Source organism: Sphaeramia orbicularis, chromosome 5 (genome assembly GCF_902148855.1).
Source record: "Sphaeramia orbicularis chromosome 5, fSphaOr1.1, whole genome shotgun sequence".
Lineage (NCBI taxonomy): Eukaryota > Metazoa > Chordata > Actinopteri > Kurtiformes > Apogonidae > Sphaeramia > Sphaeramia orbicularis.
The window spans coordinates 14,289,600-14,308,934 of NC_043961.1; the positions used below are offsets into that span (position 1 = coordinate 14,289,600).

Here is a 19,335-nt window from a genome sequence, read left to right on the forward strand (position 1 = left end):
ACTGTGTACGGCACTTTGGCCAGCTGTAAAGTTCTTAAAGTGCATTATAAATAAAGTTGGTATGGTATGGTCAACTGCTGCTAATGTGGTCAATATCCATGATAAAACTACTGTACATCCACTGAGATTTAACATTTACTCTGGTATTTGTAAAAGCAGTACTTTCTAATTATTACAAACTAGCGTCGTTGGTGTTTTCAGTTGAATTTCTCCACCCAGCGAGACTGACACATCTAATTCCAAGTGACGTGATATATTCCGCTCTAGGCGCCAGTTGCATCCTCCGGAAAACGGGTTAAAATCACCTGTGCTGACAAATTCATATTGTGTGGCCCAATTTTCTGTATGGATATTAAGCCAAATGGATGCATTTTTCTTAATAGCTGCAGTAACTGAAGGAATTAAGCGTGAAGCTCTGAATGTAATACCCTCTTGCTTGGCATATCTAATTATACAAATACTGTTCATTTGCAGGGTCTAGGCCTATGCACACTTTACACACTGTGTTGAAAGTCACAGCATGGCCACTTCCTAAAGGCTTTTTTTTTTTTTTTTCCCAGTCAGTTCAGGACATTTTGAGGTTCTAATTTCAGTGTTAGTGAAATAAATTGCCAAGAACTGATACTTTCTATTTTCTCATCGGGACAAAAAAGTCCTCTCCTTGCCCAAAGGGAAACAAGTCAAGGACAATCAGCGTCAGAAAAACTGATGCAACCCAAATAAACCCAAAAAATAACGGCTTCTTCAAAGTCATATTAAGGGCAAAAATCTAGTGTCTTTAAAAGCATTACCAGACATGCCAATCTAAACAGTGACAGTATGTGCACTCTAAGAGCAATGTTTCCTCTTAATGCAGGTTTAAGATTTTTTATTCATAATTGAGGGCACTGACTCCAACCAATGGAACGTCTGACCTAGATGAATATCACCCAGGAGATGTGTGTGTTTTTATGCAATGCAAACACAACCTGCAAGCTCCAAAATAGAGGAAAACTGGTGAATGCACGAAAGGTCTGAGGAGAAAAAAAACAAAAACCGACAAAATAAGATATGAGCAATGCAAAGCTCATCAGTTTAAAAATGGTTTTATTACCTTCACCGAGGAGGTTCTGTTTTTATAGGGGTTTGTCTGTCTGTTAGCAAGATAACTCCAAAAGTTATGGACGGATTTGGATGAAATTTTCAGGAAATGTTGAAATGCACCTGTCCAAATCTGTATATATTCAAATCCGTATTTATATATTTTTTTATATTTATAACCATTTGCACTACATTCATATCAAACCGTATTTGCACTCTCCTTTTAAACACTTTTTTTTTTTTCAAATTTATATGACTGTTTGTTTTACGCGTATGTGTATGTTTATGTGTTTGCTGCTGATAACACTGTGAATTTCCCCATTGTGGGATCAATAAGGAATATCTTATCTTATCTTACTGACACAAGGAACAAATGATTACATTTTGGTAGTGATCGGGGGAGGGGGGGTATTTAGTTGAACCACCTTACGCTTCAATTATGAGGTGTTTATGCTATGCAGGGTCACAATAAATGAATGTTTCCGTCCATAGTTGCATTGGTTTTAGGCCAGGTCTTGTAGTGAAGATGGAGAGTTGGTCCACAATGTAAATGGGATCCTCAATGTGGTTCAGGTCTAGACTCTGTGGTGTCCAATCCGTGTGTTAAAGGGGTCATATTTTGCGAAACCCACTTTTATTAGTCTTTGGTTCATTTATTACTTCAACCAAGGAGGTAGAATGTTTTCATCAGGGTTTGTCTGTTTGTTTGTTGGCAAGATAACTCAAAAAGTTATGGACAGATTTTGATGAGATTTTCAGAAAATATTGATACTGGCACAAGGAACAAATGATCCAATTTTGGTGGTGATTGGAAGGCGGGGGCTGATTTGCCTTGGTGGAGGTCTGCACTCTTGTTGAGCCGCATGATGTAATAAATTCCCATTATGTAATAAAAGTTCAAAATGTAATAAGAATGTCACGTCATCTTGTAATAAAGCCGCATTATGTAATAAACTGACGCATTTTGTAATAAACTACCTCAGTGCATTATGTAGTAAATTTTTTCGCATTATGTAGTAAGTTATTACAATTTGAGAAATTTATTACAAAATGCACTTGACACATTTAGTCATTTAGACACGTGTTTGGCACTGATTAGTGTGTGTTTATCGGCAAAATACATTTTAGTTACAAGTTAGCCACCAAAGGTGTGTGACGGTTTAGGTCTTTTTTTATATCCAGAAATGTTGTTTTCATTGTTAAAGAAACTTTCCTGAGTTTTTGGTTTGTTTGTTTTTTTTCAACTGGCATAGACACCTTATATTGATCAAAATGTTTTAATTTGCCTTAAAAAGGTTCTGTTTAGAAATAAATCCATTTATTGTTCAACATCAGCATTTTCTACTTTGTGTGTGCATGTTAGAGTGTGTGGACTAATTGCGAATGTAATGCTAATAGGTAGGCTATTATTAGCACTACTACAACTACTAATCTGCAGGGCTACTTCAATTAAAGAGGGAAAAAAAATCTACTTGAGTGTCGTGATTACGTAATGAATCATGTTACTACATTTTCCTGGAAATAAAAATGTGTCAAGTGCATTTTGTAATAAATTTCTCAAATTGTAATAACTTAATACATAATGCGAAAAAATTTACTACATAATGCACTGAGGTAGTTTATTACAAAATGCGTCAGTTTATTACATAATGCGGCTTTATTACAAGATGATGTGACATTCTTATTACATTTTGAAGTTTTATTACATAATGGGAATTTATTACATAATGCGGCTCAACAACTCTCCGAGTGCTTTTGTAGTTCACTTTGACTTATGTAATTCATTTTCTCCCTTTCCTACTTGAAAATTAACTGGTACAATAACTAACACTGTTAAATGAGCTTTGTTGTCCTACAGAGTATGGTGACCATTTTTGGACTACATTGGACTGGACCTCTCTTCTACCCAATTAAAAGGAATGCTGTGCTCTTAAATGATACTCGTAAATGTGACTCCCGTACAATGTAAGTCTGACCTCCTACCTTCTGTATTAAGCTATGTTTTTATTTTTCTGTTTTTTGTTTGTCATGATAGAGCTGTCGTGTACGTTTTGTTTTGTGTATAGTTTCGTTGTTGCTGTTTGTTCTGTTGAATGAAAAATAAAAAAATTGCAATAAAAACAATGGGGGAAAAATAGAGTTTTGTTGTTAAGGAGTGTTCATGATTGTATGCAGGGTGTGATTTGTTGGAGGGGATGGGGGTCAACTCCCCCCTCTGGTTTTTACATCCCTACTTCTGCTCAATGAATTTCATCGTCGGGGGGGACTACCAACCAATGGAAATAACAGCAGGTTGTGACAGTTTTCTTCCACCTACATCCTACATTACTGGCACTAACGTTCACCTGAACCCAACTGTCGGCAGTCTCAGAATTCGTGAATGTCCACATGCACTGGGGCGCCGTAAAGGGGGGGTGAATGTGACAAATTCATGGAGCCGAGGGGGTTCAGTACAGATAAGAAGTTGTGAAAATTTCGTGGAAGATCCGCTGTATAATAGAGGAATAGAACCTGGGAGTTGGACGTTGAAAGTATGTAAAGTTTCATTTTTGTTTTAATGCCGGCATCAGTTATGTTAGTTATGGATCGCACTCCCATGTAAATAACTGCCCCCCCCACCTTGTTTTTTTGACAAATCACACCCTGACTGTATGTGATCAATGTTAGACCTTGAAGATCAATAAAATTAGTTTAAAAAAAAAATGTTTGATTCGAAAGCAGAGATATAAATGACTTTTCTGGTGGAGAAAAGTTCAGACTAAGCAAATCAAATTAAGGCAGTAATGTGAAATCAGCCATGTACCACATAATAAAGCTGGAAAAGGAAAGCAGCAGGATTTCAAGGTTAAATAAAAAAAAAAAAAAAAAAACGAGTCAAAATTAATTGTTGTTACAGCCAGTGGTCGATCCCCAAGTGGTGAGACTCAGGTAAATAAGAGCTTCTGAGGCTGAACCAAAAGGGGAAAAACCAAACCTCACTAATACACTTGAGGATGTGTGCATCAGTATCCCAATTCTGATCATTTTTCAGTGTTATGGGTTTTGGAGCAGAGGAAAATCCACTCAATCAGACCCACATATCACTGCTGCTGTTCGGTTGTTTATCTGACAGTACTTAACCTGAAGACAATCTGACAATGACGAAAGGCAAGAAGTGAGAACCCATAGATGATGATACGATTACTTATTGTATACGTCACTCTCATATATATTCTAGTAATGTTTAATAAAGACAACCCTTTGCTGCCTTTACAAACATTAAGTTAGTATATATGTCAACTGATATACTTGTCCTACTTTTGTTATTACTAAATTACTGTTTGTTTTAATTTATTGTTAATACCTGTCTTTTAAACCTGTATTCCTTCATGGCGTGTGCTGCTGACTTCTTGGCCAGGTCGCCCTTGTAAAAAAGATCTCAATCTCAGTGGGTCTCTGGTTAAATAAAGGTTTAGTTGTATTAATAACATAAACAAGGTGACAAAATCAGTTTTTGGGCAAACAATACATTTTGGGGCAGGAAAGATATTTAAAAGAATGATTCCAATTTGTTTCATTGTTGATGAAAAGGAAACGGCTAACAAGTGACTAATTATCGAATGACTTGATTAAATGTATCAATGAGCGAATGAATAATAATCAATCATAAAATAATAATAATAAATAATAAATAATGAGCTAATGAAGTTAATCTTGGATCGTGATGGAAAAGACTGGTCATATGCTTAACGAGTTTGATGACTGTACCTTTGGATTTTACCCTACAAAGAAGAAAAGCAACTTAAAATGCATGTGTAGAGCTGCTGCCTGTTGCAACAACTCTGTCAGTTGTCTCACAAAATGATCAGTTAGTTAATGTTGTTACGCCCCGGCCTAGGGGTTCACCAGGGCGAACATAATAGGCTCAACTTTTGTCCCCTCCCAGCTCCCAAGCACACACGTCAGTCAAAAACTAAGATTCACAATATTTATTATTACTACTTTTGTTTTAACAACTAAGGAAGGGTTAGGGGAGGGAGCGGCTAAAACAACAAACAAAATATCTGTAGAGTTTAAACTAACTTTCCTAATCCAAAATAAATGCAAGAAATAAAATACAGAAAACTTACCTAACTATCTAACCAAAAACAGGAGAAAATGGGAAAACAAAAGAGCCGACCTCCCCTACCAGAAAAAGGTTCGATTTAACAAAAACTATTTACAAATACAAACAATCGGAGTTTTCCACGAGCACGAAGACTGACGGTCACACACACGAACACAGGGTTGGGAGCTGACAGGAGGCAAGAGCGAGCGAGGACAGAAGTTCCAGGGCCATTTTTAAAGGGCTGGGCAATCATGCTCCACCAATCAGAAACCTGCAACAAACGGAAACAAAAAGGGCACAGCACACCTACAGGACGGGGGAGAACACACACACTAAACAGAAAACACATACATATAAATATAAATAGATAAATTATGACCCAGGGTCATAACAATGTTAGCTCTTACAAAGAGGTGTCAAAGTAAACCAGTTTATGGATAAGATGTTAAAGATCATCGCAGAAATTGTCTGATTCTTATGGAACCAATATAGTTTTTCTCCAGTGAACTGAGCTACATCTCCTATAGGACTTCATTCCATCAGATCTGGGTTCCCTTTGAGGACCCGGGACCAGAGATATGATTGGATAAAACCAGGAAGTGTACTCAAACATTTGAACATCAACCTGAGAAATGGCCATCCAGCAACAACTTTTCATATAATTTCAGAAGAATGTGGAACATGGGCTACCAACAATGGAGGACTAAACCAACAAGATATATTAATTAAACTAGCGGCATTGTACCCGTGGTGCCATTGTACGATAGCATGACGCCCTCCTGTGGTGCAGCAGCGGCATTGCACCCAAACGCCCTCCCGTGCTGCAACATCAATCAGTCGGATGGACGGACAATGGACGGACACGAAACGTGCATTATAGTAGGATATATGTCCCTCACTTTGACCAGTATGAGTCTGTTAGTGTCTTTCATCCTGACCTGACGTGTTCCAGTGTTCATGTTGGGAAACAAGCCTCCAGCTGCCTGTTTAGTCCAGACTTGAAAGGGTCATTAAATATATATATAGTATGCATCATTCCCTCGCAACGGAGACAAAACGTTTCTTCATCGTTCTAAAGACCCAGGTGCTTCGATTTTTGCTTCTATTGCATCTGTTGGATGAAGCCGTGCTGTTTTTTAAAGGGGTCATATTTTGCTAAACCCACTTTTATTCGTCTTTGGTTCATTTATTTGTGTATTTGGCTACCTTTATAGCTATCTTTATATTCATTTTGGCAAAAATCGAGTGGATTTCTACAACCCGTTTCCATTCCTGCTTAATTTGTTGCATCTATAACTAGTTATGTTACGATATTTGCGCATATAAGGTCAAGACTTCCGATGAACATTTCTCGGAATTTTTTGTCAGCACCAGCAGTTGTAGTCCATACTGAAAATATGTCCAAACTTCGAGCTGATAACCTAAAATGTTCAGTTGTTGGTTGAACTGGACAGAGCAGCACAGCCAACAACCTGGAAGGGGCGGGGTCATGTGCATTTAAAGGGCCAGCGCTCAAAACCACCTTTCTGGTGTCATTACTCAGAAATAGCATTGAAGATGGACCTATGGAGTTGAATTAATGAAGAATTCAGATCCAAGAATTGCATTTCACTTTATGTAGACCACAGGGAAATGTTTTAAATTGCATAATTCCTTAAAAAAAAAAAAAAAAAAAAAAAAAAAGCAAAATATCCCTCCTGTAATTTTCTTCTGAGAGCACTGACTAGCATAAACCTGGACAGGAGCTAATGCAGGTTCATGAAATCAGAATAAAATGTTTATGTTCTCAGAGGTAAAAAGAGGGAGCTGAAAACTCTGATTATAGCAGGTTATGACCAGAGTTATAAAGCATTTCTATAGCACCCTGTAAACATTATGGATGTGGAACAGATCCATAAACTGGTACATCAGTGGATCTTTCCAGATTCTGGTCCTTTTAGCTGTTGACTGGGATTCAAGTCCACGCAAACACACTGACAGAACTTAAAGGAAAATGTGAATGTGATTATTTATTTTCTCTTAGTCTGTTGTTGAAGTGGTGAAACGTCCAAAGTGTACCCCACCTTCGCCCATTGGTAGCCAAGATGGGATGAGATAAGATGATCCAGCACCCCCAAGACCCTCATGAGAGCTAAAGCCTCCTACACACTCTGTCAGAACGAAGAAATGTCTTTTCGCTCTCGCTGGTTTGGGAGTTCTCGCAGCTTGCATGCGAGAACTATTGTGCAATTGGACAGAAATTTGAAGTGTATGTGGTTCAGAAAAGCGGAGGACCTCCCATGAGTTCGGTACTTGGTTTTTTGTGAAGTATAAAATGTCGAGGCAAAAACAAACTTTCTTCTTGTACCCACGAGAAAACGAACAATTTTCTTTGTTCTCGCAAAGTATGTAGTGGCTAAGAAAATGGATGGATGGATGGATGGATGGATGGAAAAAACAGAGGAATGGAAGACAGTGGATAGATGGAAGGTTGAAGGAAGGAAAGGTGAATGGAAGGAAGGAAAGAAAAATAGAAGGATGGATTGATGGAAGGAAGGAGGGACAAAAGGAAGGTAAAATGATGGAAGGAGAGAGGTAAGGAAGGAAGGGCAGATGAATGAAAAGAAGGAAGGATGAATGAATCAAAGACAGGACGGATGGAAGATTGGATGGGAAGGTGAGAAGGAAAGTAAGAAGGATGGATGGATGGAAGGAAATAAGGAATAATGGTAGGTGGGGAGACAGGAAAGATGGATGGATGGATGGATGGATGGATGGATGGATGGATGGATGGATGGATGGATGGATGGATGGATGGGCAGAATAGATGGATGGATGGATGGATGGATGGATGGATGGATAGACAGAGTGGAATTACAGATTGATGGACGGACGAAATGGATGGATGGATGGATGATAAATGGACAGACGGACAGATGGATGGATGGATAGACAGAATGGAAAGATAGATTAATGGACGGACGGAATGGAAGGATGGACGGACGGATGGATGATGGGTAGAATAGATGGATAGACAGACAGAAAGGAAAGATAGAAAGTAAGAAGGATGGATGGATGGAAGGAAATAAGGAATAATGGTAGGTGGGGAGACAGGAAAGATGGATGGATGGATGGATGATAAATGGATAAATGGACAGACGGACAGATGGACAGGATGGATGGATGGATAGACAGAATGGAAAGATAGATTAATGGACGGACAGAATGGATGGATGGATGGATAGACAGAGTGGAATTACAGATTGATGGACGGACGAAATGGATGGATGATAAATGGATAAATGGACAGACGGACAGATGGATGGATGGGTAGACAGAATGGAAAGATAGATTAATGGACGGACGGAATGGAAGGATGGACGGACGGATGGATGGATAGACAGAATGGAAAGATAGATTAATGGACGGACGGAATGGAAGGATGGACGGACGGATGGATGATGGGTAGAATAGATGGATAGATAGACAGAAAGGAAAGATAGAAAGTAAGAAGGATGGATGGATGGAAGGAAATAAGGAATAATGGTAGGTGGGGAGACAGGAAAGATGGATGGATGGATGGATGATAAATGGATAAATGGACAGACGGACAGATGGACAGGATGGATGGATGGATAGACAGAATGGAAAGATAGATTAATGGACGGACGGAATGGATGGATGGATGATTAATGGAAGGACGGGATGGATGGATGGATGGACAGAATGGAAAGATAGATTAATGGATGAACGGAATGGAAGAATGGATGGATGGACGGATGGATGGACGGACAGATGGATGGATGATGGGCAGAATAGATGGATAGATAGACAGAAAGGAAAGACAGATTGATGGATGGATGGATGGATGGATGGATGGACAGAATATGTGGATGGATGATCCATTATAATCATTATTCTGAAACCCTCCTTTCTTCCAGCTCTCCTTCCTCAGTCCACTCTTCTTCTTCTTCTTCTTCTTCTTCTTCTTCTTCTTCTTCTTCTTCACTGATCACCTGTACGTTGTGCTCCTTCCATCTCCAGTCTCCTCCTCCAGTCTTGTACCAGACCCTGCTCATCACCCACACAGCCCCACTTCCTCTCCCAGCTGTTAACACTGCAAAGAACCTGAAAGACTAAACCTCCTGAACAACACCAGTGAACACCACGCTGCTTTAAGTCGCCGGTGAAAATACTGCAAGTGATGGTTTCGGCTTCACCCGGGATAGCTCAGATTGCACAACAAGTATAATGATACCCCCCGCTGCTGGGCCCGGACCATGTTTTCAGCGCAGACACATTATAGGAAATGTAAGCATTTAAAGGAATGTCACTCACAAGGTTATTGCCTCTCTCCCTCTGCTTGCTGTGCATCTACATGGTGCTGACCAAGCTCCGAAACACAATCTACCACAAAAGAAAAAAAAAAAAAAAAAACACAGCCAGCTGCCATTTTCAGGCAAGCTTCGTTCGTGTGCACCACCAGGGAATAACCAAGGAGATATCAAAGAATCTGTGGTGCAAATGAGCCACTTGAATCTTCCTTTCTCTCCTCTCTTAATGATTTCTTAAGCCACGCACTATATTATAAATCACGAGCTTAAGCTGTACGGTGGCTTAAATCTTATCATTAATAAAGTTAACCTTGCTCACATCCGAGGAATTGTCATATTCATCAAGCGCGGTGGCGGCGCCCTGACTCTACATCATAGCTGGGGCTGAAAATAGATAAGCTTTTTTTCAATTAGAAATGGATGCTCAATTAGGCAGTTGCTCTTTGAAGCCTTTTTTTTTTTTTTTTTTTGCTTTCTGTCGGATTGGTGCGTAATCTCTCTCGAGCGTTTACATCCATAAAGCGTTGTTCTTTAACAAATCAATAGCAATCAACGCTATCGGGACTCTCTTTGATTTCGGCAGAAGCGGCGACGAAGATTCGCGAGCAATTAAAGCCGCCATAGATTTTTGGCCATGTGATGCAGACGGGGAGCGGGTAGACAGCTCGCCGAGGCTTGTGGGAAATGGAACTTTGATGTGGTAATTTACCTGTACTGCGGAGGAGGGCTTCCTTCTGCCTCGCACGTGATGGTAGCCTGCTGGTCTGGGGAGTTGATGGGTAAAATGAGGTCACTTGGCTCCGTCCTCCATCTTGGCCCTTGAAATATGACATCCTCTGTACAGGCTGGAGGAAAGGGGAGAGAGTGTGTGGTAGTACAAGGCAGAAAAACTGTTTCTTTGACCTTAAGAGAAAATACTGGAGGAATTCAGCAAAAGCACACACAGTCTCTGGACAAACAGTTCATCTTGATGCAGTACAGGAACTTTGGGACGCTCCGTGTGTGTTAGTTTTTCACTTTTATATATGAAACTGGTCCTAAAAACCAGGATATGAGGGCTACAAATTCCAACCAGATGTAGACTAATGTTATGAAGCAAGTATTACTGTGATAAAAGAAACTATTTCTCAGATAAAACACATTTTTATATTTTACATTATATTTAATACAAAAATCTGTACGTAACACGGTCAAAAGGACACAAAAATTATGTGCTACTATTTTTTTGAATATCCTTTTATTCTCTCACGGGTACATTTTAGGAGTCAAACTAAAAAATGACCACTGCTGCAAAATCATTTGTGATTTATATGCCTTTAACTGGGCAGGTTCTGCATATAATGCAAGTGGACACGATGGGTTACACACGAAACCTTTAAAACCTGCATCACAGGGTTAGAAATGAAATCAGATTCTGTGGAGCTGGTTAGCAACACAATACAACAATGCGCAACATTAATAAAATTACCATTTGGGTGCTTGTATGAAACTGGTCCTAAAAACACGACATGGGGGCTAAAAATTCAAACCAGATGTAGACTAATGTTATGAAGCATGTATTCTAAAATAAATATTTACTGAGATAAAAGAGAAACTATTTCTCAGATAAAACACATTTTTATATTTTACATTATATTTAATACAAAATCTGTATGTAACACGGTCAAAAGCACACAAAAATTATGTGCTACTATTTTTTTTTATATCCTTTTATTCTCTCAGTGTGTGTTTCACAAAAATGACCGCTGCTGCAAAACCATTTGTGATTTATATGTGTTTAACTGGGCAGGTTCTGCATATAATGCAAGTGGACACGATGGGTTACACACGAAACCTGGAATGAGCTATATACTGCATTTTTTTTTTTTTTTTTTTTTTTAAATTGTGTTTGTATTTATCTGTTTGCTTTTTAATGTGGACCATGAGTCTGAAATAAAGCTTATCTATGTCTATCTGTCTGTCTGTCTGTCTGTCTATCTATATTTAATACAAAATCTGTATGTAACACGGTCAAAAGGACACGAAAATTATGTGCTGCTATTTTTTTAAATATCTTTTTATTCTCTCAGTGTGTGTGTTTCACAAAAATGACCGCTGTTGCAAAATCGTTTGCAATTTATTTGTGTTTAAATGGGCAGGTTCTGCATGTGATGCAAGTGGACACGATGGGTTACACACGAAACCTGGAAAACCTGCATCACAGGGTTAGAAATGAAATCAGATTCTGTGAAGCTTGTTAGCGTTGCCAACTTCATTTGGAAATGCACGCAACACAATACAACAATGCGCAAGATTAATAAAATTACCATTTGGGTGTTTGTATGAAACTGGTCCTAAAAACCAGGATATGAGGGCTAAAAATTCAAACCAGATGTGGACTAATGTTATGAAGCAAGTATTACTGAGATAAAAGACAAACTATTTCTCAGATAAAACACATTTTTATATTATTTTACATTATATTTAATACAAAAATCTGGACATAACACGGTCAAAAGGACACGAAAATTATGTGCTACTATTTTTTTTATGTCTTTTTATTCTCTAAGTGTGTGTGTTTCACAAAAATGACCACTGTTCCAAAACCATTTATGATTTATATGCCTTTAACTGGGCAGGTTCTGCATATAATGCAAGTGGACACGATGGGTTACACACGAAACCTGGAATGAGCTATATACTGCATATATTTTTTTTTTCTTTTTTTAAAATTGTGTTTGTATTTATCTGTTTGCTTTTTAATGTGGACCATGAGTCTGAAATAAAGCTTATCTATGTCTTTCTGTCTATCTATCTATATTTAATACAAAATCTGTACGTAACACGGTCAAAAGGACACGAAAATCATGTGCTACTACTTTTTTGAATATCTTTTTATTCTCTCAGTGTGTGTGTTTCACAAAAATGACCACTGTTGCAAAATCATTCGCGATTTATTTGTGTTTAAATGGGCAGGTTCCGCATGTAACACAAGTGGACACGATGGGTTACACGCGAAACCTTTAAAATCTGCATCATAGGATTAGAAATGAAATCAGATTCTGTGGAGCTGGTTAGCGTTGCCAACTTCACTTGGCAATGCACGCAACACAATACAACAATGCACATCTACTGCCATTTTATGTACCTTTGTGTTTTACATATGTATATGTGTAATTTTAATTGTGTTTTATTTATTTTTAACAACTTTGTACGGTGATCTTGATTGTCCTGAAAGGCACCTATAAAGAAAATGTAGTATTATTATTATTATTATTATCATTATTATTAAGATTAATAAAATTACCATTTGGGTGCTTCTATGAAACTGGTCCTAAAAACAGGACATGGGGGCTAAAAATTCAACCAGATGTAGACTAATGTTATAAAGCAAGTATTTTAAAACTAAATACTTAGTGAGATAAAAGAGAAACTATTTTTCAGATAAAAACACATTTTTCTATTATTTTACATTATATTTAATACAAAAATCTGCATGTAACACAGTCAAAAGGACACGAAAATTATGCACTACTATTTTTTTGTACTATATCTTTATTCTCTCACAGGTACATTTTGGGAATTGAACTAATTATCCAAGGCAGAGTGTTTCACAAAAATGACTGCTGTTGCAAAATCATTTGCAATTTATGTGTTTAACTGGGTAGGTTCTGCATGTAACGCAAGTGGACACAATGGGTTACATACAAAACCTGGAATGAGACTGAGATTCATGAAAAACCCACATGTCTGGATTAGAAAAACAACTAGGATCGACAAATTTAACACTGTCTTTATTTATAGCGGTATATAAGACCATTTACAGCCATGTTTTCAGATCAAATGCTCTGACACCTAGGTAGTTTTTCATGTCCCAGTTTTGGTCCTATTTTTGGCCCCAATATTTTATTGTAAATTCATTAATTTTGGGAGCAAGAGGATAATTTTTTTGCATTCATCTGAGCTTGTTATAAGGTACATCCTGGGGGGAAATATGTCTAAATTTCTCATTTTTGGGGGATCTAAAAAGATACCAAAATGTACCCAGTTTCATAAAAGCACTCGTTTTCATTTCATTACATTTGCGACCTGTTGGCAAACATTCAAATCTTTGTTAAAGCTCTTCGTGAAATGTCACAGTTGTGTATTTAAAAAGCCAACGTTACAGCAATAATGTGAGGACATATTCTGTCATACAGTGTCTTTATTTATAGTCTATATAAGACCATTCACAGCCATGTTTTCACAATAAAATGCATTTCCTGTCCCAATTTTGGTCCTATTTTTGACCCCAATATTTCATTAAAAATTCATTAACCCTTTCATGCATACTGGTCACTACAGTGGACAGCTATTCTAGAGCTGTTCTCTTGTATATTCATGGGTTTTGTTGTTCTTTTTGTTTTTGTTTTTTTTTACACATATCTTTATTAAAGTTTTAAGACACTACATATCTTTTCTGACATGAACTGACAACATTATGTAGATCTCTCCTGAGCATAAACCCCCAGAATCCCAAGCTCTCCCCATAGTTTTCACACAGTTTATCAGTAAATACATGTTTCTATGCGTCAAAAATTAAACATGTGGTGTCCAGCTGAGTGGACATTTTTGCAACTTCGTGAAAAATAGGTGCATAGCAATTTTTTTTTTTTTTTTCATTATTATTTTTTTTTTATGTTTTTAAATTTTTAATTATTCTATTTATTTATTTTTCAGAAGAAAATTTTCAATTGCGTTGTTTTTTTCATGCCTAAAGAGGAATAAAAACACTCAGGAAAAAATTTTGATAAAGGTTCGCATAATTTGTGCATGAAAGGGTTAATTTTGGGATGGCTCAGAGCAAGAGCATACTTTTTTTTTTTTTTTTTTGCATTTATCTGAGGTCATCATTAGGTCCATCCTGGGGGGAAATATGTCTAAATTTGTTTTTATTATTGGCTCTAAAAAAGCAGGTACCAAAATGTACCCAGTTTCATAGAAGCACCCATATGGAAGTGGTGTCCTCACAGCGGCAAAGGAATGCATTAAGACAATCCCCAAGATGTGATGTGTACATTATTTGCTTATCTTGCACTGAGAGGAGTAAATCCCACTTACCCTTGTTTGGCATTAAGCGCTAATGCCGACATATTTGCTATGTGGTTTGTTGTGCGCCACTGCATTTTTCAGACGACCTGACACTTGGAACAGTGAGGAAAAAGACCTGACCATGGCACTTATGACTATTTATTCCAATTCTGCATACTGGTCCTCTTTTTTTTTTTTTTTTTTTTAAACACCATATCACGCCTCAATCTGTCAATTTATCATTATGATAAATCATCATATTGTTGCTACTCTGCACCATGTGATTAATTCCCCTTTAAAACTGCAGCAAAATGAAAATAATGCAAATGTATACAGTCCTGGTTACGATGTGAATAATAAGCTGCGAAGGAGAATCAGATGTTTTGTATTCTAATTGATGCAACTAAGCGTCTAATATTCATTAAATCAAATTATCAAATTAAATAATATTACATAGATAACAATGAAAACGCTGCAAATGTGTAAGACAATCCTGGTTATTGTGCGGATAATTTTGTGATTAAGGAGAATCCAAGTAGAGGTCCCCCGTATCTCGATGAACATTAATAAACTCAGGTGTTCGGAGTTAATTACTTGTCAGGATTAAAGTGTTTCTATCTGTATTAAAAAAGAAGATTTAGAGTTTAAAAAAAAAAAAGAGTTGTGGTAAAAAAAAAAAAAAGTAAGTGAAAAAGCAACAGAAGTTTTCTCTGTAATTACAGGTTTTCTATAAGTGACAGACTAGATAAATAAAGAGGAGTGATGTGTTTTCGGAACATCAATGTCGTCCTACGTAAGCGCCGGTTAATTGAGACCATAAGGATGCACTCATCTGCCAGCAGCTTAAAAGGAAAGGATGTGGAACACAATCTGCTACTAAATGAAAGCGGAGTCAACAGACGGCCGGAGTAGGCCTAATTAATATCCTACTGCTAACAGACTGCAGCATGTGGCTAACGCTTCTACATGTGGTTTTAACCCCGAGTCACAATGTGTCAGGGGATCAACACATACATCAGTTTAATGAGTTGGAAGACAACGTACGGCCGCGATTCAGGGTTATACATGTTACATTTTATACTTTTACGACTAGTTCGAAAAGAATTGAACCCATAAAGACCCAGTGCTACTTTTGTGGCCATTCCAAAATAGTTTTTTCCTTATATTTAAGTGATTTATCACCTCTTTACTCAAATATTATGCTCTGTGTTTTGCATTTTTAACCCATAAAGACCCAGTGCTACTTTTATGGTGGTTCCCAAATGAGTTTTTCTGTGTATTTAACCTTTCTTTAGTAATTTATCACCATTTATTATAATAATATTTTCTGTATCTTGCATTATTCACAGTAAATCATATATTTTCCTGTATTTCATTTCCTATATTTTATTTAGATATGCATGAAAACTCAGAGTAAATTCAATGTTGTTATATTAAAAGAGAGAAAACGGAAGAAAATGTCATTTTTCCAGCAAAGATATCAATAACTCCATGCACTGTCATTGATCCAACTCCATGGGTTTTACTGGTGAATCAATGTTGTAGAAGATGATGGTGTTTCCACGGTAACTAGGGAGCCTCCGAAAGTCCAAATGGGTCATATCTGATGACCATGAAAAGATGAAAAACTGTATTTTACACCAATTATTTACATGGATTAATCAGATTAGTGGATCAACAGGTATTCAAAAGTTTAGATCGGTAGATGCTGTTGGTCGCTAGCAGATCTTTGGGTTTTTATGGGTTAAGTGAAAATCTGGTATTTTCCTGTATTTCACTGAGTGATCATGTAGATGTTCATTGAAGCTCAGACTAAAGTTGAGGGTTTTTACACCAAAAACACAGAAAACTGAAGAAAATGTGATGTGATGTGTGTGTGTTTTTTCCTTATATTTAACTTTTCTTAAGTGATTTATCACCTTTTTACTCAAATATTACACATCAGACTGTAATCTTTATTTAAATATCCTTCTTTTTACGTGATAAAAGTCAGTCGAACTGTGTGCCTCCTCTTCTTTTCTTTTTCTGTTATTTTGTTCATTTATTTTTCCTTCTCTCTGAGCCTTTGGGTGGGTGGGGTTTGATGTTTGTATGTGTTGTTGTGCCTTGGACTAGTTCATTTGTCCAATGTTGATGTAGATGCCTATTCAAAAACTGAAAAATAAAATCTTAGTAAATAAATAAATAAATTATGCTCCGTGTTTTGCATTTTTAACCCATAAAGACCCAGTGCTACTTTTACGGTGGTTCCCAAGTGAATTTTTCTATGTATTTAACCTTTCTTTAGTGATTTATCACCATTTATTATAATATTATCCTGTATTTTGCATTATTCACAGTAAATCCTATATTTTCCTGTATTTAATTTCCTATATTTTATTTAGATATGCATGAAAACTCAGAGTAAATTCAATGTTATTATATTAAAACAGAGAAAACGGAAGAAAATGTCATTTTTCCAGCAAAGATATCAGTAACTCAAAGTAAAAATACATGCTGTGTATTTTATATTTTGTTAGTATAAATCAGGCATTTTCCTATATTTAATTTACTCATCGTGTAGATGTTTAATGTTTTTCTTTAGTGATTTATTACCATTTATTATAATATTATCCTGTTGAGCCGCATTATGTAATAAATTCCCATTATGTAATAAAAGTTCAAAATGTAATAAGAATGTCACGTCATCTTGTAATAAAGCCGCATTATGTAATAAACTGACGCATTTTGTAATAAACTACGTCAACGCATTTTATAGTACATTTTTTCACATTATGTAGTAAGTCATTACAATTTGAGAAATTTATTACAAAATGCACTTGACACATTTTTATTTAAAAAAAAAAAATGTAATAACATGCTTCATGATGTAATAATCCAAATTAATATAATTTCAGAGCAATTTAGAAGAAATGAGTCACAGGAGCTACAGGTAATGGAATCAGAACTTTAACCACACAGTTTACAGATTCATTTAGCACATTACATTTTCCTGAAAATAAAAATGTGTCAAGTGCATTTTGAAATAAATTTCTCAAATTGTAATAACTTACTACATAATGCGAAAAAATTTACTACATAATGCATTGAGGTAGTTTATTACAAAATGCGTCAGTTTATTACATAATGCGGCTTTGTTACAAGATGACGTGACATTCTTATTACATTTTGAACTTTTATTACATAATGGGAATTTATTACATAATGCGGCTCAACACATCCTCTGTATTTTGCATTATTCACAGTAAATCAAATATTTTCCTGTATTTAATTTCCTATATTTTATTTAGATATGCATGAATCTCCCTGAATGCTTTTAAATCCAAACTCAAAGTGCTGGAGAACAACTCAATGACTTGCACGTGTTTTTCATAGGTTGAATTGTGCTGTAAATTACTGTTTGTTGTAACTGTATGAGGTAATTGTATGTTGTAACTATGTGTTGTGTTTCATGCTGTCTCTTGGCCAGGACTCCCTTGAAAAAGAGGTTCTTAATCTCAACGGGATCCTTTTCCTGGTTAAATAAAGGTAAAATAAAAAATAAAAATAAAGACCCAGTGCTACTTTTGTGGTGATTCCAAAATAGTTTTTTCCTTATATTTAAGTGATTTATCACCTTTTTACTCAAATATTATGCTCTGTGTTTTGCATTTTTAACCCATAAAGACCCAGTGCTACTTTTACGGTGGTTCCCAAGTGAGTTTTTCTCTGTATTTAACCTTTCTTTAGTAATTTATCACCATTTATTATAATAATATGTTCTGTATTTTGCATTATTCACAGTAAATCCTATATTTTCCTGTATTTAATTTCCTATATTTTATTTAGATATGCATGAAAACTCAGAGTAAATTCAATGTTATTATATTAAAACAGAGAAAACGGAAGAAAATGTCATTTTTCCAGCAAAGATATCAGTAACTCAAAGTAAAAATACATGCTGTGTATTTTATATTTTGTTAGTATAAATCAGGCATTTTCCTATATTTAATTTACTCATCGTGTAGATGTTTAATGTTTTTCTTTAGTGATTTATTACCATTTATTATAATATTATCCTGTTGAGCCGCATTATGTAATAAATTCCCATTATGTAATAAAAGTTCAAAATGTAATAAGAATGTCACGTCATCTTGTAATAAAGCCGCATTATGTAATAAACTGACGCATTTTGTAATAAACTACGTCAACGCATTTTATAGTACATTTTTTCACATTATGTAGTAAGTCATTACAATTTGAGAAATTTATTACAAAATGCACTTGACACATTTTTATTAAAAAAAAAAAAATGTAATAACATGCTTCATGATGTAATAATCCAAATTAATATAATTTCAGAGCAATTTAGAAGAAATGAGTCACAGGAGCTACAGGTAATGGAATCAGAACTTAAACCACACAGTTTACAGATTCATTTAGCACATTACATTTTCCTGAAAATAAAAATGTGTCAAGTGCATTTTGAAATAAATTTCTCAAATTGTAATAACTTACTACATAATGCAAAAAAATTTACTACATAATGCATTGAGGTAGTTTATTACAAAATGCGTCAGTTTATTACATAATGCGGCTTTGTTACAAGATGACATGACATTCTTATTACATTTTGAACTTTTATTACATAATGGGAATTTATTACATAATGCAGCTCAACACATCCTCTGTATTTTGCATTATTCACAGTAAATCAAATATTTTCCTGTATTTAATTTCCTATATTTTATTTAGATATGCATGAATCTCCCTGAATGCTTTTAAATCCAAACTCAAAGTGCTGGAGAACAACTCAATGACTTGCAC

At 36.0% G+C, this 19,335-nt stretch overlaps 1 protein-coding gene across 1 annotated transcript in view; it reads right to left on the minus strand.

Annotated features, from left to right (window-relative positions):
• Positions 1 to 19,335, minus strand: part of LOC115419501 (contactin-3-like) — a 144,369-nt gene that overhangs the window by 78,505 nt on the left and 46,529 nt on the right. Inside the window, exon 3 of the mRNA XM_030134317.1 lies at positions 10,190 to 10,325. Coding sequence (XP_029990177.1) covers positions 10,190 to 10,325 — 136 coding nt within the window. The remainder of the gene's footprint in view (positions 1 to 10,189; positions 10,326 to 19,335) is intronic.